Below are 23,266 nucleotides of genomic sequence, written 5' to 3' on the forward strand. Positions count from 1 at the left end.
TAAAATCTAATGGTTATTTTCTAATTTTACTCTATAAACCTTATATTACATTTCATTTTTTCTACTTTATTCATTTAATCTAACAATCTAACTTTCATAGTAACAATGTCTGCTTGGTTCAACATTTTTTTTTTGTACTGGTAGGCCTGCCATCTAGTGGATGAATTTGTTCCCCCATAATGGAATCTTTGTTTGAGTCGTAAGTTCTCTGTCTTTTTTTTAAATTTCTTTTTTTTATTTTCCCACACTCACAAATCTTTTTCCTCTTGTTTCTTCCTTATTTACTCTTCTGGACACTGCATATTTTTTTAGCTTATTAATTTTTACTCATCTATATTACTGTGTAGCTTTTCTCTATTATAACATATATTATGTTTTCTTTCTTGCCCTTTATATCATATATATCATTTTCTTTCATTTCATTATGTTGTTTTTCACTATTTTTAGACATTAATTACATTTTTTATTATCTTTATTTCATTACTCACCATTTAAATTTATTTCCACACCTTTCATTGTGTTTATTTCAATATTTACTAGAACACTGCATTTTTAAAACAAAAATTACTATTTAGTTTGTATAATTCTTACCACTAGAATATTATAATTTATCTTCTATTGGTATTAATCTACTACTATCTACTTAATTTACTGTTATGTATATTTCCAAGTTTGTTTATTTATTCCCCCTCCTGAATTAACATTATTATCATTATAAATTTTTAATATCGAATATCTCAGATAATCCTTGGATATCTCATATAATTGTTAAATTCTTGCTTCTACTACAAATATAGTTTCACTAAATTAACATTATTAAACTTGATAAAACAATGTATCATTATTTTATTATACTTTATAAAACAATATAAAAATATGCTTAATTAAAAGATCCTCCGCTTAATTAGTATTAAAGATGATTAGAAAAAATACTCATGATTAAAAAACAAAAGAAATTCAATCCACAAATAATAAAAAACCTATTACACTGTAAAACTATTCCAGATTAATCTGTCTATAATATTTAACACAAAAACAGAATACTCAGAGAATTAAGTATACAGTACTACTTGTGTCTTTAATATTACATATAGGTTTTATCTGTTAACAGTGTTATTTACATATTTTTACTAAACAGAAATTTCAATTAAGATTTCAACTTTCACATGATGTTTTAAGTTAATAACCTTCTTGGAATAGTGGTATTCTGAGGATGAATAAATCAATAATATATAAAAAAAAAATTAGTAATATAACAGACATACTACCTACCTGGCTTTGGCTTCTTTACCATCAGGAAGGTATAACTTGATGTTAGCAATAATACACCCATGGGTAACTAGAAAAAAAAAAATAGAAAAATACTTTATTTTTTAATAAGCAGTACTACCCAAATATACTGGGTTGCTAAATGACACTACATGCTTATCAATCTACAATTACATAAAATAATAATACATTTTTATTTTGTTTTATTATTTTGGTTTTCTCTTCTAGCAATTAAATTGTCATATTTTTTTTATTTTATTATTTCCTGTGTCTGTTTTAATCTCTCACTCATCCCATATTAAATTATTCATTCCAAAAAATACTGACTGTTGCCATGAACAGTAAATAAACATTGGTAAAAGCAATGTATTAAAATAAGATAAAGAACTATTATATAAAACAGAATCAATATTAGCTAAGTTCAATGTATAAAAACATTAAAAGGAAAATATATTGATTTAGTTTATCTAAAATACTATGAATAAATAGGACTTAAAAGGATTAAAACTTGTGTTATATTTTTAAGTTATGAATTATTTGTAATTTATAAATAATGTTGTTGATATATAGGTTTATTAAAAGTATTAATTTGCATTTTAATACATTATATTAGTAAGCAACATTTACTTGACCAAATTTTGATATTTGAACATTTTGAGAGCTTGGATTATAAAATTTAATACTTTAAATAATACAATTTAAAAGATAAAATTCTTAAGGTCAGCAGCACAACAGCCTTCTGTTAAAAACCTGGATATTATGGTGGGTATTTGTTTTATAGTATACATTGGCTGATGGCCTACTAAGTATTTGAAGTTTGTAAAAACTGAAGGAATAATTAATACTTCATTTTAAAAATAAAATTGCAACAAACTAGAGAAGAAAATTGAAAAAACCTTTTAATTGTAATTATGTAGTAGACTGCATTAAGCATTGGCTGTGCTTAATCAACAGAAATAGTTAGTTTCTGACCAATTCTCGAACAGCATAGATGTATTTAAGGGTGGTGAGCAGGTCAGTATTGTGTTTGTGATCCAGCTGAGAAGGTAAACGGAAATATTGTGCATGATTTCTTTATCACTTCAAAAAAGGAAAGCGAGATGCAGAGGCACATAAAAAAATATGCGGGGTCTATGGGGATAATGCCTTAACAGAGCTCACGTGCCAAAGTTTGTTTGCCAAGTTTCGAGCAGGTTATTTTGACATAAACAACGCACCATGACCTGGGGCCTGTTTCATAATGAAAGCTAATAGTATTGGTTCATAGTACAAGTATCGAAACTAGTGTGGTAATCATACTAATACTTATATTTTTTCATAATATTTAATCACTATTAATGATATTACAGGAGTTAAAAAGTACTAAAGTACAAGTTACTATTGCACAAGTCAGTGTAATTGTATTAAGAGTTAAATCGACAAGACTAATAGTATTAGTTTGTACTTTATTATGAAACAGGGCCCTGATCATCCACAAGAAATTGAAACCATTGATGGTAAGGTGATAGTCTATTGATATATATATATATATATATATATATATCAGGAAATAATATAAAGGAAATCATATTTTGGAAGGGGGATTTATTTGAAGGTTTTTAGAACCCAAACAAAAACTTGTTTGACTACACTCTGACCATCTTCCTTAAAATTATAAAAAGTAACAAACAGAATAATAAACTATGACTGCAAAAAATTGAGAAGCTACTGACTGGTGGTACACCCAATGAAATGGAAGTTTCCAAAGTACAATTTTATTGTTATTTACATATTTTATAGTTATTTTATATATATATATATTTTTTTTTTTTTTTTCAGAAATATCACATACCATTCCATTATGGTATAGCAAGCTCACATATATTGATCAAGAAATAAATTTTACATAACTGCTTATTAAACTAAATATTGTATATCTTTTCAATACCTTTTCTGGTATTTTCGATCACATCTACCCCAAACTGAACGATGTCCCCGGAGCATACCTCCCTTGGCAAACTTTCTTCACCTGATTTACTCAACCTCTGATTGTTGACAAATGTACCATTGCTGCTTTTAGTGTCTTGCAAATAAAACTGTAAAACATTAAGATGTACTTATAATAATTGTTTATTAACAGAGTAAAATTGGTTGATGGGGGTACTTTATTACTTACATTAAAGAAGAAATATCTCTTATAATTACTTTACTTGTACGATTAAGAACCATTTTCAACAGCTCATATACATGTTATCTTCAGGTACAGGAACATACCACCAGCTGTTTAAATGGGAGAGACCCAAGAGACCACCAGTGGCTGCTCCTCTCATTTCTTTAAACCTGAAGGTAATACATAAGAGCTGTTGAAACAAGACATTATGGGAGATTATTTAAAAAATCCCCCATATAAACTGATAGTTAAGATAAATAATTGTTTCCCCCTCCCCTCATGGAGCATGATGAATTTAAAAAGCAAAATCTACATCAAAAATACCTTTTATTCTAGTTTATTATGAGGGGAAATATTTATAATAGTCTATAGCATTCAAAATAATTTTGATGATGACTTATTGTTTTATGAAAGGTCTTGAAAACCTAAAAAAATCAGTAATAACGTAACGACATAATGTTGAATTATGGATAGGTAGTCCTTGGACTAATTTTTAATAATAATTTAAAGATAATATGTTTTAAATTTAGCTGTTAAAGACATACACTGATGAAGTAATAAAAAAATATGCTTGTAAAAAGAGAATTACATGGAAAACAATAATTATTTCATCAAAAGTAAAAAAATTGAAGATCATGCATCATAAACTGAGATGTTAAGTTCATGATATCAATAAGTCCAAATGGCTAATTCACATTAATACAACTGCAATTAATTAACATTAATATTTTTAAAAGACAAAATAATGTTATTATGTACCATGCACAATAATAATTATTAAACACTTATAACATCAGAATAAAAATAAGGTCAACAATGTAAAGTACTAAACTTTTTGAAATAAAAGATGTAATCATTGCTTATAATTTTATGATTAACAAATATAATTTAAATTTGAAAAGAACAAATGAGTTTCCATGCCAAAATAACCTTCTTGTTTCAGACATTGGGGAGTAGCTAATATCATAATAACACAGACATTAAGGAAGTTAACATATGGTTACCAATGTAAAAAGAGGTAGTCAAATAAAGCTTGGCTTTCTTCAACTTTAGAATAATTTATTACGTTTAAAACTGCAAAGACTACACCAATAGCTAAAATGAACCAAAGGATAGCTACGACAATTGGGTGATGGAGAATAAATCACCTGAGTGGAACTATAGTCAAGCAACATAAGATATGGACGGTAAGTCAATACTTCAACTACCTATTTTAGGGTACGTACATAATACAGCCTTTCTACACAAATGGTTAATTAACAGCATGGACAGATTTTAAAACTATAAGATTTTAATTTACCTATTAAAAAATTCTTCTTAAGTATCATAAATTCACTTGCAACAAAAAGATTATGTAAATAGGAATCCTTTATAAAGATTGATTTGACTAAAAAGCCAAATAATCATTAGCTAGGAATGTATTAACTGAGTATGGATTGATTAATCTTCAAAGGAAGGCTTCACCGAATTTATGCTGAAAATGTATTAATAATAATATTCTTTATTGGATAGAAGATAAAAGCCTGAATACTAGTAATAAATAAATTATTTAATTGATAGGTAACATGTAAAAACAAATTTAACTGTTTACAAAAAAATAAGTTTTTAGGATTAAGGATTTACAGCTTTATTACAGAGCAATCAATAGTATAAAATAAGATAATTGTGAGAAAATAAACTTTATCAAATAGTTTCTATAGTTATGAAATCAGATATTACTAAAATGCAGCAATGTTTCAGGTGATTTATTTCTAATATATTTTTTATGAATTGAATTTCACAAAGCACTATCCTATTTATAAAAAAAAAAAAATTAAATACAGTTTAATAAAATTTTAATTAATTTACAAATTAAAACTCATAATAAAATGAAAATTCAAAGAATTGAAATACTTATATCAAGAACAATTGTAATCATTAGCCTGTTTGACCAATTGATATGGTTTGACATAAAATAAAGTTGCAAGGCATAGGATTTATATTTATGTGCTCAAGAACAAAATGGAGACGTTTTTGGATAGACAGATATATGTATCTGACTTATCTGGACCTCAAAGAAGCCATTGACTTGGCCCCATGAGCTTTAAAATGAGAGAGGGGAAGTTTGTCGGGAGATGCGGTCAGCAAAGAACAACATAAATAAACAAAACCATATTTATTTATGTTGCTGACCGCACCCCCAGACAAACTTCTCCAATCATTAATATACGGTCAACTATCTACACCTCATTACAAAATGAGAGAGCTTGGAGAACGAAAAATATGCCAGCCACCTAAATTCAGGAAGTTAAGTGATCATACCAAAATCCAAAAAGGTATTGTAAGTGTCTTAATCCTTTTTTTTTCCATCATGTTTATGGAAAAAATTCAGAAGAGACATAAGAGAAGAAGGGAGAAAACTGTAATAGGGAAGTGGAACATAGGAACAATATTAGTACAAGGATATCTATTCACAAATTATATTCTTGTCTCAGATAATAAAGAAAAACTGCAGCAGACCCTAGTTAAATGGCAAGAAGAGCTTCTTAGGAAAGGTTAAGTCCTACTGATCTCTAGGAAGGAGAAAGATGCACAGTTTTTTAGTAACAGAAAGGAGCTTTGAATTGCTGAGGACTTCTTATATCCAGATGCAATGGTTATAAACACAAGGAAGTATCCTGCAGAATTTGAAAAACTAATAAAATATATGACCAGATTTTCAATGTAATATTTGGCAAGAGTAACAGACAAAATACGAAGAGATGGGATCAGAACTGTAATGATAAGGGAACAGTTGGTCATAACTCCATTGAAAATTACCATCCTTTGGCATCAACTAAATTGGTTAGAACACTTAAGCGTGACAAACGAAACACAAGAAAAATAATTGAAGCTTGACTGACTAGGAAAAAGACCCAAGAAACTGAACAACGAGTAAATCAACAGATTGGGCATAAAAAAAGGAAAGACTCAGTGAATTGAAGCTGTTGACACAGAACCGAGAGAAATGTAGATAGAGGCAACTCTAACCTAAGAGGTAAAAAGATGAAGTAAAAGAAAATAATGAACCAAAATAAACAACAACAGTATTTAAAAAACTTAAAATGATAAGAACAGGGTGTCTAGCTATAAAGATAAAATGAACAAGATAAAATGTGATTCTGATGAAATCAAATTTGTTAGTTTTCTATTTTTAATTTGTTTTACTAATTTACTAAAATTTATTTTATAATTTATATTATAAACCATAGTGTCCTTGGCCTCAGCGGTAATAGTTCATCAAAGTTTTACTATAAATCATAAATAACATTTTTCGAAATATATACCAGATCAACAAATATGAAACCGGGATTGGTCCAAATCTGATTTTCAACTCACAACAATATAAGTTTTTAATAGCATTTAACAAATGGAATTCTGTACCGGGAAACAACGATTTCTGGATACATTGATTTTCTGTTAGCATTAGAAAACTGCTACAGAATCATGGTAATAGAATGTCAATGCTTATGATGACATTGCAAACATTTCTTAATGAGGATAATGATTAAATGTAAAAACCAGTAGATCAATTAAAAATTGAAACCAGAAGCTGTCTTAATTTGTTTAAAAAACATAGGGAAGATCCAGAAGATGAGAAAATTGGTACCACATGAACTAAATTAAAGACAATAAGAAAAATAAAAACACTTGTGAAATGCTGCTCGCCAGGAACAAAATAAAGTCATTTTAACATTGAATTGGGACTGGAAATGAAAAGTTGATAGATTTTGAGAACCCTAAGAGTAAAAGATCATGAGTAACTACAGGCAAGCTATCAACATCGACTGCAACAAATCACTAGGGATGGAAGGCAATCCTTTGTGTTGGGTCGGATCAGAAGGATGTGATCTATTATGAGCTACATAGAGACACCATCAATTATGAATGCAAAGGCAACAAAATAATTGATTTGAATATCAAAATAGGCAACATAAAGTGATTTTGCTGTTAATGCACCATCACCTTCAGCAAACCCATTCCAGGTAAGGGTTGAGGCATTTTGTTGATAAATACTTCTGCATGCAGTTTACTCTTTAGTTTGGCTTCATCCATTTACAACTAATTTGCATTGATGCAACATGCACTTGCTGAGTAGTGCTTCATTATTTAATGCCTTAGTGACTGGTTTGCCTTGAAAGAAAATCATTTTATTTGGCATGGCATCCACAAATTGTCAGAAAAATGGGAAAAATATATAGCTAGCGAAGAGGGATACTAGAAATTAAGTATTGCTTTTCATTTTCTTCACAAAAAAATTCTAGTTTCATATTTAAATATCTGGTACATATTATATTGGAAATTATTAGATGAAAGGAAAAGTTTTTTTTTTTTAACATAACATACCAGAGGTCACAAAAAAATGTAAACTATTATTTTTTTACAAAATCTATAACAATAAAACATCAGGATGTTGAGCACTTGCTGGCACAGAAAATTTAAAGAAATATGATGATGCAGCTAGAGCAAGTTAACATAGAAGTTTCCTTAATATTCAATAGGATTAATAAAATTTGACTTGATGTGGATAATTCCCCTTTCCCAGGAAAAAAACCTTTTCGCAAGAGATGAAAAAATAAAATAATAATACAATAAAAGGTTCAAAACCATCTAAATTGGAGATTAATACTACCAAAATAACTTAAAAAGAACATTATATATGAGTGCAATTAACATTAGATTCATGTTTAACTCTAAACAAAACTCACTTAATTTTCTAAAAAAATTAAAATGTGAAACTACAGATGATAGTGGATATAAAAATTTCACCAAGTGTTTGAAAAGACTGAATATCATATATCTCACAGTATGTGGTAAGACTGTAGTATGCTAGTGTCTATAATTTAATTGATTATCCTCAAAACTTCAGCGAATATATTTGCCTTTGAAATAGCAAAATTGTTTGTTTTCAATATATCAAATAAATCAATAAAATTACTACAAAAATAATTTAATGTATAGGAAGATGGGTGAACAGCCCTGATGAAGCCCTACAAAGTGGGGCGAAACGTCGGAAAATAAATAGTTGTAAGCTATTTTGTTTCTCTTTTGACCGCAACCCTGACCATCTTCCTATACATCAATTTTTACGGTCAACTATACATACATATATACAAAAAATAATTTAAGTATTATTTGACAGGAACTAAAGTGTCTTAAATATAAATATCTAAATTTCACTGTACTATGCTTTGAAACTTACAGATATTCATAATTTTATTCACATATTCCAGATAAATTATCTTCCCTAAAAATGAATAACTCTAAAGAAATACACTAAATAATTGAAGATATGAGTGGATGAAGGTGTTATGCAAAATAAAAGTGTTGAATAAGTGACAAATATGCTTTTCTTTTAGTATAACTTTTTAAAAACATGATTTATCCAATTCAATGAGAATACGAATGCCTAACTCAGAATCTTGAGTTGTTAGAGCAACAAAACAAAGATATGCACATTAAACTCTCATTCGGAAGGAAAATCAATTTTCAAAAAATGTGTTATATATCACCCTCATCCAGTCATTTCTTCAGTTGTGTAGTTTCAGACAGCTACATCTAAAAAATAATGGTAAAATACAAAAAAATTAAGAACTAATAAAAAAAATTTAAGAACAAACATAAATCAATAGGAAAACACGATTACCTTTCCATTAGTATACCAAAATACAGCATGGTTTCTGGAAAGTACTTTACAATCAAATATTGCATTATTGGGAGAGGGCCTTGCTCGAGCCACTGAACGCCCAATTTTCACAGGTTGATCTAATACTAGAGTACGCTCCTGAAAAAGTAACAAACATCATATGACTTCATTTATTAATATGCAAATTGAAATAAAACATTATGGTAACTATACTCTAAATGTTTCCAAGAAGGCATTTAAAAAGAATATGTTTTGCTATCAAATGAAAGGAAAACCAGGAGGAATGTATCCCAAATTTATGAAAACTTCAAATTCAGTAATCCGATTTAATTTGTTTTCAGGTTACAACACTCTGACAGACTATATTAATCGGACTTTATATTATGAAACATAATGTAAGATGCTGTTTTCACTTGTTTTAAAATGACTGTACCTTAAATTAATAATTTAATTCTGAACCGATTATTTGAATCAATATTTTTTAGCCATAAAATAACTAATATTATTACTCATTTTTTGAATTTAACATTAACATTGTACTATTTTTCTTTTATTGTATTTTCCAAAGAAAAATGGAAAGAAACCACAAAAAAATAATTTAGCATTTATAAAATTTATTTTAATTATCTCTATGGCAACTTAGAAGTCACTTGAGAAATCCAGGAATGACATCAAACTATAATTTAGACAAATGAAAAACAAAGATTTATTTACTGGAAGATTATTGATTGACCGTGTATATAGATGAATGGAATATGGTCCGCACCCGCACCATTCATGCACCGCACCCGGACCATATTCCATTCATCAAAGATTTCTTTATTTTTACAGCCAGTGAATTTCAATGAATATAGTTGGAAGTTTCAGCACTAATAAATGTCAAGCAATGCAGTAGATGTCTTCAGAATACAGTTCAAGTTTTAGATTAGACTATTTTTAGGTATAATAGACATTGGTACAAAAACAATCAGCCTCCCAACAAATTCAAATTTTTAAAATAATAAATGCAATGATATGTATATATATTAAAAAAAATACTAAAATATGGAAAATTACTCAAAAATTTATGGAGATTTCCATATATCTTAAAAAATGTTTGAGGAATTTTCCATATTTTAGTTGTTTTTTTTAAAAATTAAATATTACAACATTAGAATCATTAATAGATACTAGATACAGTAATATGGTTCATTTCTGATGTCTTACTTTAAAGTGTATAAAAGGGTTAACCGAAGCTAAAAGCATTCCTAATCACATACACAAGGATCATGTCAACAAAACCATATAAAAAGGCAAATCTTGCATAGAATATGCTCAATAAAATCCAGCCTGAAATAAAGAATGCAACAGATGATTCCCTACTATGTATATGTCCTCGCACATCCTCCATTTTTCCATCTATTCCGGAAATTTAAAAAAAGTGACAAGAATTCACAAGAAATTTTCAAGCCCGATTGAACACTGAAATACATGAACTTTACTTACCCAAAAAGTATCTGGACCAGAGTCTCTGAGGATAGTTCAACAAAAAAGTATAAACAAGAAAGTAAGTAGAGTATTCATATAGAATTCCCAAATGGTCATGGTCATGCTCTTGAAAAAGCAATTCCTATGGGATTTAGCACTACAAACTACAGAGTCAAGTAAGACTCATTACTGGAAGCTATAACAATCTTTAAAGACCTCAAGAGAAATCATAAATTGTATTTCTTATGGATTCAGTATTGTTTTTCTTTTGTGGAAGACAGGACTAACATTGTTTGCATTGGATTTAGAATGCCACGCAGCTATTTCTGAACATAATATAATTTCTACCGTGGATCTTGCATATCGTGGTATATCAGAGAATGGACTGGCTGATAAACTAGTGAAAAAAGTACCAATTGTCTCAAATTACTTTTTTGTACCTCGATTGGATAAAGTCAAAACCATCAATGAAATAACTGTTCACCAGAAGTGGATCAATCAGAATCCAGATCACAAAAATTAGGATCCATACTAAATGCTTTCAAGAAAAGAGCAAGTCTTGATTTTCAGCCTCAAGACTGGACAGGATTGGCTTAATTCTCACCTCCACAAAAAATTGATAATAGATCCAACCTGTTTAAGTCAATGTGGAAGAGGGGAAACATCTCAGAACACATTCTCCATACATGCATTCTTATAGAGCAGTAACAGAAGCAGAGATGGCCTGAAATCAACTGACTTGGTGTCCAAGCTGTAAGAAGGCCTGAAGGATCTAATGAGTACCACCAACTTTATTTTATCATTCCCAAATTTGGGTATTGGAATGAGAATGTCAAAGAAGAAGCCTTGACCATTTATATCGACCAGCTTAAACTTTATATCATTGCAAACTCTAAAATTAGATATTAGCTTATGTATCATTTGTTCAACAATATCGAAATACACACATAAACACAAATGTTCAAACTTATTTCTCTGCACTAGATTCATTGTAATAAATTTAATGAAATGTGGAAGAAGATTTAGTACATCAAAGATGAAACATGACTTTTCCAAAAAATTACTAGTAACAGAAAGAAATTTTCTCCCAGAACTACAAGCTAATCATCAGATATCATGTAGTCAGGCTTTTGACAATGTGAAGTTCAAATATCTAAGATCAGTTATTACACTTAAAAACACGAAAGATGGAATTAAAGTACGGTTGGAAGCTGGCAGTAGGTGCTTACATGTACAAAAAGTGCTTAAATGTTATGTTCTGAATATATCTCCAGCAAAGCCAAGCTTACAATTGTCCCTATCATATCATGACCTCATCAAGATCTCCTATAACGTTCCCACTTCTACCCTTATCCTGAAACAAGTCTCCTAGTGAAACCTTGATTCCATAACCCCAGAAAGCATCAATCCTATACTCAATTTACAATCCAGTTTCATAGCACCCATCTATTCCTTCCACTCAATTGACTTGAGACCCTCTCATTCCCCTCCTATTCCTCAAACTCCATTTAACCCAGATAGTTTCTATTTCCTTCACAAAACACCTGAAGACCTAATAGCCTCTATACTCACATCCCAAATGAATGACATTGGAAAAGATCAAATTCCAGTAAAAATGATAAAACAAAGCCTACTTGTCACACATACCTTCCTTTCAAAATTCCATTTTTCCCACAACTGGAAAAAAAGTACTAGTCAGACCACAGAATAAGGTCCCATTTTCCGCCATAGCTTCCGACTTTAGGCCCATTTCCATCCTATCAAGTCTGTCAAAATCTCTGGAAATATTGGTATATTCCCAACTCACCTTGTTCCTTGAATAAAATATTGTCTTAATCCTTTCCAGTCAGGTTTCCATTCTGGTTATTCCACACAATCGGCTCTACTAAATATTTTCCCAAGACCTCTATTCCTCTATAAACAAGTAGAAAATCACAACCCTTGTCCTCTTTGACTTTTCAAAAGCCTTCAACTCCGTTGATCATACAATCCTCCTCAAAACTAGACAATATTTCCCTCCCTAATAGTTCCTTGAATTGGTTTCACTCCCAAACTGTTGTTCCTAATAAACCCCCCCTCAGCATCACTACTTCTCTTTCATGGTGTTCCTCACGGTTCATCTCTCTCACCCAACCTATTCTCCATATATATAAATAACTTTTCTAACGCTATCCACCACTCCCAATATCATTTTTTTGCCAATGACCAACAAATATACATATCTTGTCACCCTTCTGACATGATGGAGATATCCTATAAGCTCCAGGAAGACATCAACAGCATACACTGTTGGGATTCCAAAAATAAATTGAGCCTGAATCCAGCAAAAACCATGGCCATTCCATTTATATCTCTACCCACAGAACTATCTCATTTGAAAAATACTTTTCTGTTCGAGTTACCTTATTTAGAACTCCTTACCCATATCCATCCATAAAGCTTCCTCCTTAACTTCATTCAAACACCAACTATATATCCGTTTCCCAGACTATCTAACTTCTGTAAACTTGTGAATAATAGAAAACAATATAAGCATGGATAGATATGTATTTTTGTTCATATTTTATTTTACATGAATATTGTAATAAATTCATTTAATTATGTTTAAATGTTAATGTAGCCAGACAAAAGCTGCTGAAATTATTCCAAATTGTTATTCTTAGGGGATCAAGTGTCCCAGAATAAAGATCAATTTTCTTTTCATTTCATTTAAAATATACTGAATGGTCATCAGACCTGTAGTAACATAAGGCAGTGAAATGTGGGTCCTGACCCAAAAAAATGAAATGAATATTAAAGTATGGAAAAGGAAGGTTCTTTGCATGATATATGAGCCAATAAGAAAATACAAGGTCAACCCAATATTTTATTTGGCCCATTACTAGCCACTATCTTTTTCCATCTTTTGAGGCTATCCACGAATTGACTCAATTTTTAGTATCTATATATGATGTAAAGCACTGGTTAGACAGACCATATGCCATAGACTGGAACAAGTGATAATAGTAATGATAACTTAAAACAGCCTCACTATATGGTCCTACAAGCAATCAATGCGTGCGCCTTAGCTACATATTTCTTTAAATTAAATAATTAAATCAGAAATTCCCGCAAATGACACTTATTGTGCATTAAACTTGACATTTTCACATAAAAACAATTATGAGATGCTGATACAGAGTCACTATTACTTTAAGGTCATATTGGTACCAGATGATCAAACTAACCATATTATGCTTACCAGTTGATAATTTCAATGAAATCTTTTGGTAGAGACATCTTCTGTCAAACTACGGAAACTTATTTGTACACCCCTTAATTTTATTGTTTTAATATGTCTTTATTACCATCAGAGTCTTACACGGTTATTATAACAATTTGATTTGATTTTAGCAACTGATTATGCGGAGGTTCAGTCTTGGTTTAATGGTAATGAAGCCAAACTAAATATATGGGGATTGGTGGTGGATAAAACCAGGTTGAAAACTTTGAGGCTGGAGAATATAGATTCCAATGAGTGGAGAGTTTCATCTAATTGGATCTAAAGTGACTAACAATGATCTTAATTAGGAAATAAGTAGAATAATTCTGTCTGCAAATCAGTATTTTAGTCACTCCCAGCACACGAAAAGAAAGTTTCTCCTTTTAAACACACATATTAAGCAGAAACTTGGTCCATAACAAAAATGCAAGAAAATCAGCTCTGGGTATTTGAAAGGATTATATTAAGCAAGATTTATGGTCCAATTTTGGTGAAGTCGAACCAATAAGGAGCTCAATGAGTAACACAAAAACATGGATATGGTGAAGTTTGTTAAGCTTGGGAGACTGTTGAGCCAATTATTTAGCAAGAACAAACAATGCTGAGATTCCCAAAAGATTTATGAGGTCCTACATCAGACCTGCAGAGTTGGAAGGCCAACTAAATTGGAAAACTGTACCACTATTAAGGCCAAACTTTCCATGAAATAGTAGTTAGATATAACATCAAATTCCACCAAACCTCCACTGTGAAACAGATAACTAAAGGATGTGATGACTAACTTTATTTTCCTATGTAAGAAATGAAATTGAAAATGAGAACATCAGTAGCCTATTTACTAAGATATAACAATGCATACTAAAAGTTAAAAGGCAGAGTTAACTTAAAAACAAATTCACATCACAAAACATGAAAACGAATAACACAAAATAAATAAGGTTCCAAACACAATTGTTTATACTATAAAAAATTAACAATTTAATTTGACTAATTTTGTCAAAACACAACTTTTTAGTATTAAAATCAACTTTCAAATCTTACTTGAAAGAGGTGGGAGTTGGGTCTGCATGTGAGCACTGCTTTTCCAGCCATTATGATGCATCATAATCACAACAAAAATCAGACTTCTGCAAATAAAATAAAAATGTAATTCAAAGTTAAATAATAAAAATAAAACAAAAAATAGTTGGAATTATAGTGAAATAAAAGAAAGGAAACAAAAATTATAGAAGAGAATCACATTCAATGATAATTTTTACAATAATTATGCAAATATGACATTAGTTAATTATTGTGTTGTTTCAAATGAAATACCTGTTTTCATAAAAAAAGGTAAGTTGATTAAAAAAACTTAATGAAATTAATAACATTTTGATGAAAGTAATCACCTTCATATTTTCCCAGTTAGTAATCATTTTTTTTTTTAATTTAAAAACAAAAAGGTGGCTTTAGCACACTTGCTCAGCCTCCACTGACTCACTATCAGTGATGCGGCGAGAGGGATGCGCTGGGATCTTTTGAGCTCTGCTCTACCCCTCACAAGTGGGGGATAGAGTGGGCTCAGGGATCCTCAGGTCGATTGTGTAAATATTGTATACTAGAGTGTATATTATTTTATCATTAAGTTATTTTATTTATTTATTTTTCATACAGATAGTTTGATTATGTTCATTTTGTTTAATCTCATGTTTGTATATATTTTAAGATTTTTTTTTTTGTTTTTTTTTATTCATTTATTTTATTTTATTATAGTATGTATGAATGAGATCATTCATCACTATTACCTATTGCCCACAACTGTGTGGCAGATTGTAATATCTATCAATAAATAAAAAGTATTAATTTAAAAAACAAAACAAAAAGAGTCTAAGATATTGCTAATTCTAAAACTTTTTAACTACATATGTTTTATATTGTAGTTAAGAGGTTTTTAAATTAAGTTAGCATTATATAGTAAATAATTTTTTTTTGGTCAGTAAATAATTCATTTTCAGAACTTTTTACATGAACTAAGTAGCCCAAATGGAGGAATTTCGTAGAAAAGTTTCTTTAATTTATTATTAGTTTTCCACAAATCATGAGGTCTGGCATGAATAGGACTCTTTCAATTCATCAGTACAGGATTTTTTTTTTTTTTTTTTCAAGTTTTTGGATGATTTGCTCAATTTCATTGTGGAAGAACGTAGAGACAATGGTTTCACTTTTAGGCAAAAAAGAATAATGAATGACTCCAACCATAGAACACCATATGGTCAACAAAAGAGTTTTTGTGTGTAAATTTGGTTTTGGTATGCATCTTTTTTTCAACTAGTGCTCACTGATCTGATACATACTGACTTCCACATTCAATTAATTTCTTATCCCAAGTTACAATAATTTTTAGGAAAATAACCTGATCTTTTGTCTAGCAAGCAATGTACATCAAGGCATTGCAGTAACAAATTTTATACACTGACTTCATGCAGTACCCATAAATTGAGCTTTTTTACTATTTCTAACTTCTTGAAGTATCTTGAAACTATGGATGCACTAGAAAAATAATGACGTAAATAAAATATAAATTGGATATTCTCAAAAGAGATTTAGTACAGGTGCTGACTACACCAAAAATTACAGATATGAAAACAAAACAGTTCACCTAACAGCAGAAGAGTGAAGCAAGCAAAGGGGAGGAAAGATAAGGAAGTAAGGTGAGAAGACATTTAGGAAGGAAAGATAAGGAAGTAAGGTGAGAAGACATAACAAATCAAATAAGGACGCAGATGAAACCATTTTCATGATCGTTTCTTGTTAAATGGAGCAAGCCACTCTAGTGCCAATGCCAATGAGTTTAATAAAATCTATGAACTCTGAACCTCTCACTTTGTCTTGATAGCGAATCTGGACATTTTATTATTTTTTTTATCATATATTTTATTGAATTTTTTAAATGAAAATTTAAAGGAAAAATAAAAATTAAGGAAACATACTGTAAAAGATAATTAGTAATTTAAAATTATTGGCATGTCCATGTCACTTCCACAAAAAAGAAAAAGAAAAAAGTGGAGCAATCAAAGCATGAGAACAGAAAATAGAAGCTATTACTAAGAAGGAAATAGTTTAGAAAAAATCATCAAAAATATTTTCTGTACCCAATATTACAGAGACTTTGCCAAGCAAAATTAGGGGATCCAGAAGAAGCTGAAAGGACATCTCAAGGTTGTCCAACTGTTTTCAAAAATCAGCTTTTCAACTACTGCTTGACCATGGAAGTGGATGTTAGACCACATAACATGGTCTCACTTAAAGTGATTTGAAGAGATTGGTGGCTAATAGCAGTGCTGGGGACAAGATGTTTTTCTTCCCTTTCAAATTACAATCAGAATATGAGACGTTCACAAAATAAAATTACCTTCTTTGTTATCACACAAAAAAAATAAATAAAAGCAGGGGTCGTCTTTGGAGGTGAAAGGGCAGAAAGGTTCTAAGGGGGGTCCTAATAAACCGATAACCCAGATGATGCTATATCCCAAGAAATAGGCTGCAGTTCATCCAGGGGAGTGCAAATTAGCTAGTACTACTCCCATCTACAAGAGGTGCCTACCAGGAAATGCACTCTTATGAGTATGGCTGGCAGAAGAGAGCCAAGGGGAGTCACCTTAACTGGATACTCTCCACTAAGGGAGTTAACCCTATAAGAAAATTCAAGGTACACTCCCCCAATGCAGCAGGGCTTGGGTATCAGGCTAACAACACACCCAATAGAGAAATATTCTGAAACCTCAACATCAACTAGGACTGTCAACAAGCAAACAACACAGCACCAACCATTTGGACTTCACCTTGCGAGGATTATGAAATATTTTAATGCTATAGAACTGGTGCTACTGCCCTCCAAAAGATCTGATGGACTGGACAGGAATCTATCAAGAAGGTAAGTCACACCTTTTACAATAGTTGTGACAGTAAAAAACACCTATTTGGATTCGTTTTAGGAAAGAAATTCAGACCTGGTCATTCATTTATGTCTCTGAATGAGTTTTATCAGGTTGAAAGGAATGTTTTTCAATTATACATTTCTCAGCAACCAAGCTTTGACTGAAACATCAGGGCCCTGTTTCATAATAAAGTACAAACTAATACTATTAGTCTTTTCGATTTATCTTAATACAATTACACAGACTTGTACAATAGTAACTTGCACTTTAATATTTTTTAATTCCTGTAATATCACTAATAGTCATCCCTATAATGAATCATATAATCACCCTATAAGCACCACACTAGTTTCTACACTTGTACTATGGACTAATACTATTAGCTTTCATTATGAAACAGGGCCCAGCTGAACAATTCAAGGAAGAATACTACAATATGCTAGATAAAACCATAAAAGTATGTACCTGTTTAGGCATAATAATCAATAGTGGGTATTTTAATGCAAAAAATGGAAAGGAAGCAATCTATTTATCAACCGTTGGTAAATATAGTCAGCACGATGCCTGTGATGACGACCCTAAACTAAACGTTAACTTCTGTGCATCACGAAATCTTGTAGCAGATAGCAGTCTATTCCCTCACAAAAGAATGTGCTAGCACAACTCAAACTATAAAAGTACACTGACAACAAGATATAGTGTGAACTCAAAACAAATTTAACATCATCCCTGAAATTATATTCAGTTATAACAAATTATTAAGAAGGAAATCCAGTTTAACTTTTAGTTTCATTCCTGAATCCCCCAACCTACAATTTAGTAAAAATATTAAATTAAATAAAGTAGTAAAAATATTAAATCACTTTTCCACTAATAAATATATTGTTAGGGACTACTTTGAATTTCAACTTATCAACAATATTTAATTTCTACAAGGTTATAAACAGGTTTCCTTAGACAGATCATCATTATTTACTAACAAGTATTTGAAAAATAAAACCATAATTCAAAAAAAGTAGTACAAACCTGAAACACATAAAGAAAATCCCAAAAGAACAATTCATTTCATTACTGGCCTTATGAACAGATAGAGGATACTTCCAATTTCCAATTCAATGAAAAAATCTATCTCCAAAAATTCAGATCAATTTTGGCTGATATTTATTTAGAAGAGCTATTAGATTCGGTTAATACCAAAATCCCATTTATATTTAAATTTGTTTATGACATAAGAATTGCCATACCAACTGAGAATAATGATAAATAGAGACCGGCTTTACATGTAATTGCAACTTTTGTTCCCTAGCTAAGTGCACTAAACCTCAACAGATTTTCGAATCAAATAAAAGATATTCAAATGACAATACTTTTAATTTGCACAAAATTACATGTTTTGGTTTTTTTTTTTTTTTTTCCTGTGATAAAATAACATTGCTAACAGATCTAAAAGCAGTGAAAAATAAAGTAGTAGACCTTTTAATAAATGGGTACCCACATAGAAATATTTCCCAACTACTAAAAAAACACTAATAATACCATAACACAAAACCAACAGTAAAAGATACTGCAAAATTCCTATTCATTAACACTTTCTGAAAGAATATAAAAAAAAAATAACCAATGACAAAAACTAAAATAAGAGTGTACCAGCATAAATATAGTTATAGTTTTATGATAAATAAACTGAACAAATGAGACCCAACTGCTCTCATCACACATTTTAGACAAACAGGACATATATTTAATTATGTTACATCTAAAATCATACACTGTTAGAAAAACAATTTCAAATCAAATCTAAAACAAATGACCATCATAAAAAAAATAATAATCACACTATTAACAAAAAATTGAATATACCAAATTTAAATTCATATTACTTATATCATGATTACATTACTCATGAACACATAAGACATAAAATTAACAACACACAACACTAATAATGATAAACATGTAAAAAGAGAAACAGATTATCTACTGAAAGGAATAGTTTAGGGCTGGAAAAGTATATATTTATACCGTATAAGGGGTGTAAGCTCTCCAGAAACTTTGGTGGAACTTAACAATAGGTTCATGGTTCCATCACCATGATAATGCTCCAGGAGTATATTTTAAAATTTTGCACAGAATATTTGGCCAGCACTCAAATAAAACTGTTATGGCACCCTCCCTCCCTACAGCCCGGATCTAGCTATCGGTCACTTCATACTTTTCTTTCAGGTTAAAAAAAGTCTAAAATGGAGGCATTTCACAAGCGATGAGATCTTTTTGAGGGTTTGGGATGTTAGTGTACCTAAATGGTAGAAGAAACATGATGGGGTTACAATGAAGATAGGTTGAGGAGGATGGATAAATGTATTTTATCCAATGGAATCTATTTTGAACAATCATAGAAAATAAAGTTGTTTAGCAAAACTTTGCATGTGCCTTTGTATTACTGAAGGACTAAACATAATAAAAGCTGAAGATTGAGGGGAAGTGTTTCAAGTATTGAGAAAATAAGAAGCTCATAGATATACTGCAAAATTTATTTCAGAACTAACATCAATTAAAGCTTGAGTCAAACTAGAAACACAGAGTAACATATAAGAGAGCATCATTATTTCTTATAATTTATTATTTAATGAGGGAGCTGGATATTTTAGTGAGTGAGGCACTTTGCTCTTATCTCTCAGGCCAGGCTGTGAGTTTGGCAGTGACAGATAATTATTTATTCTGCTATATCAGCCTTGGGTACGTTCTAGGGTCAGGAGACCCTACTAAGGCACACCCAGCCTCCAAAAAGTGTGTACCCTTTAATTGGAGAAAAACCTGGTACTTGAGCTTGATTTCTGACCAAAACACCTCCTAGAAACAGTACTCTCATACAAAGTATTGAATCCAAAACCCTTCATGGGTTGTAGTGGTGCAGGGTTTTTTGTATTACTTAAAAAGTAATAATATGAACACAATTATGGTATATAAGAATATAAGCATGGATGAAACAAATATATGTTTAAAATTTGATTCATTCTTCATTACCTTAAGATTCAACAAGAACAATCCTGCATAATCATAGTATCAATATCTTGAGTGAAATATTTCACTGAAAATTAATTTCAAGATAATATATATCTAAATAGTAAACTTCCTTCTTCACCTAAAATAAAACAAAATTTATAAAATATAACAGTAAGAAATTATAAACCTATTTTATAAAGAATTCATCTATGCTAACCACACAAAAATTGTATATATTTATTAAAAAGTAAAACTTAAAATAATCTAGAAAACAGAATGATATATTCAAAATGAAAACCAATTAATTGATTATTTAAAAAAAAATTTAAACTAAATTTTAAAAACAAATGATCAACATAATAGTGAATGAACAAGTATCTGAAATACAGAGAAATGAGTATAGAACACCCTATATAATCATTAAGTGATGGTTTAGAATTTCATTTCCAATCATAATATCCTGACCAGGGCTCACTGTCAAAATTATCTACTGTAGTAAATTAAAAAAAACATCCTTGTTTGATTATAATATATCCAATATGAGACTGCTCATTGTACTTTAGGATTTCTAGAAGTAATTTTCTAGTGTAATACAACTGAAATATAACTTTTTCCATATGCCTTATTTTGTTTATCATTTAAGTAAATGTTTTTTTAACAGTTTGTCCTTACGTTTATTTAGTGGTAACATGAAAATTAATTTCAAAAATTAATTATTATTTCCCAATATTTATAATCCTCTGCTCAATTCCTTCCTCTTTGGCACTATAATCCACATTGTTCCCTCTATTAGCCTTCACCATTCAGCTCAGTCTAGTGCTGCCAATTTCCAATTCCTGATTCATGAGAGACTTCTTGAGTCCTCCGCTTTAGCAGCCCACATTAGTTTTGGCCTTCCAGCTCTTTTTGTATGATGGAGGACTTCCCTAACACTCTCTTCAAGGTCACTTCCTTACTCATCCTGGCAACATGACCAACATTAATAAGCCTCCCAACCTTGAAAAACCTGACCAAATCCAACTCTTCATAAAAGCTGTAGGTTCTCAATTCTTTCGGGTTCTGCTTGACCGATTATGTGCCACCATATTTTTCATTCAAACAACACCAGATATTTTTTTTTGCTATTTGAGATGTCCAGGTTTGTGAAGAGCACGTGAGAACAGGGTGAATCAAAATCTTATAGAAGATTAGTTCTGTTTGTCTGCAGAGAAGTCAAATGCGAATTGTCTTTAGAAGAACGAACTAATAATGGTTTGCTGCAATCATTTTAGAATTTCCACAGAAAATATTGTTTCCATAATTCCTTATAGGACAAAAATGTCATTATTCATTCAAAAATTAAATTGCAATATTAATTCAATATCTGTTATGTGTTCACTCATATTACTTCCTTAGCTGCTTTGGCTAGAGAGTCAAAGTTGTCTTGTCTAAATTTTATTTTAAATTCAGCTTGTTATATGATTTAATATCCTTACAAGCGAGCATTGGGTATGTGGTCTGGGAGAGGTATAGTTTTCAAATTATTCAAAAAACTAATCAAATTTGAAGATGTTTTTGTTTTCATAGGAATCTGCCCAAAACATTTCATATATATATAAAATATAAATAAAATACACAAATATACAATATACAATTTGTGAACATAAATAAAATTTACTATTTCCCATGAATTTTTTCCTGCTTTTTTTGAGGATGCATTAAATATGAAATATTAAAGGGCTTTATGGAAAAAAAAAAACTTAAGTAAAGTTTCATAAAAATAATTAGGGCTGATTTGGTTCGAGTATACAAAAAACAGGTTTTCCAGTCATTATGCATAGTGTGCCTGACTTGACACAAACGCATTAGAATCCGAAACTACAAAAAAATTAAAATAAATAAAAAGCAACAAAACTGAACCAACCACACATAGATAATCATGGTACAGACTGGCCAATGCCAAATAGATTTTTGTTAAACTGAAGGGTCCTTAAAATACATAGATCTATTGAAAACTGCACATCAACAAACTATTAATTAAACAAGTTTTTACCATAGTCTCTAGAACATAATATGTATCGTATAAGATAATATAATATCTCACACAATTTAAAAAATATTTGTTAAATATTATGATTCTAGTTTTTCCATTTTTATTTCTAATTTGATTTAAAAAAAAGAGATCTGGACGAGTACTTACAGAAAAAAATATATTATACGTTTAATATTCCTTATAAAGCACACAATGTAATTATGAGGCAAAAGCATGGGCTGGAGTTTGCCCCAAACAAGGTTTTATAATTTATGTTGGATGAACACACAGGACAGTTTATACTTGTGATTTTTTGTTTCTCTAAATTACATTCAACCATCCTTGCTCTATGAGGTCAAGCATTATCATCAATAAGGATGAATTTTTCCCAAAATTCTAGCAATAAAGGTAAAATTATATACCTTATGAGATTGTACAGGTTTGTTTGTCGGGTCACATGGTCATCTCATAACCGAAGGATATCAGCTGAATTTTTTTATTATTAAATTTCTCTGCCCAAACC

The 23,266-nt window shown here is 30.3% G+C and overlaps 1 protein-coding gene across 3 annotated transcripts in view; it reads right to left on the bottom strand.

The window, feature by feature from the left end:
• The window catches only part of Slmap (Sarcolemma associated protein), a gene marked incomplete at its 3' end in the record, with an annotated part of 47,284 nt that overhangs the window by 17,225 nt on the left and 6,793 nt on the right, over positions 1 to 23,266 (bottom strand). For 2 of the 3 annotated variants that reach the window (XM_014436576.2, XM_014436574.2), the window contains 5 exon segments: positions 1,273 to 1,339; positions 3,197 to 3,344; positions 9,084 to 9,221; positions 14,854 to 14,939; positions 20,754 to 20,871. In XM_014436576.2, the coding sequence (XP_014292062.1) occupies positions 1,273 to 1,339; positions 3,197 to 3,344; positions 9,084 to 9,221; positions 14,854 to 14,904 (404 nt within the window). 3 annotated transcript variants of the gene reach the window in all.

The sequence above is a fragment of the Halyomorpha halys genome, unplaced genomic scaffold (genome assembly GCF_000696795.3).
Source record: "Halyomorpha halys isolate HHAL.00 unplaced genomic scaffold, Hhal_1.1 Scaffold1991.1, whole genome shotgun sequence".
Lineage (NCBI taxonomy): Eukaryota > Metazoa > Arthropoda > Insecta > Hemiptera > Pentatomidae > Halyomorpha > Halyomorpha halys.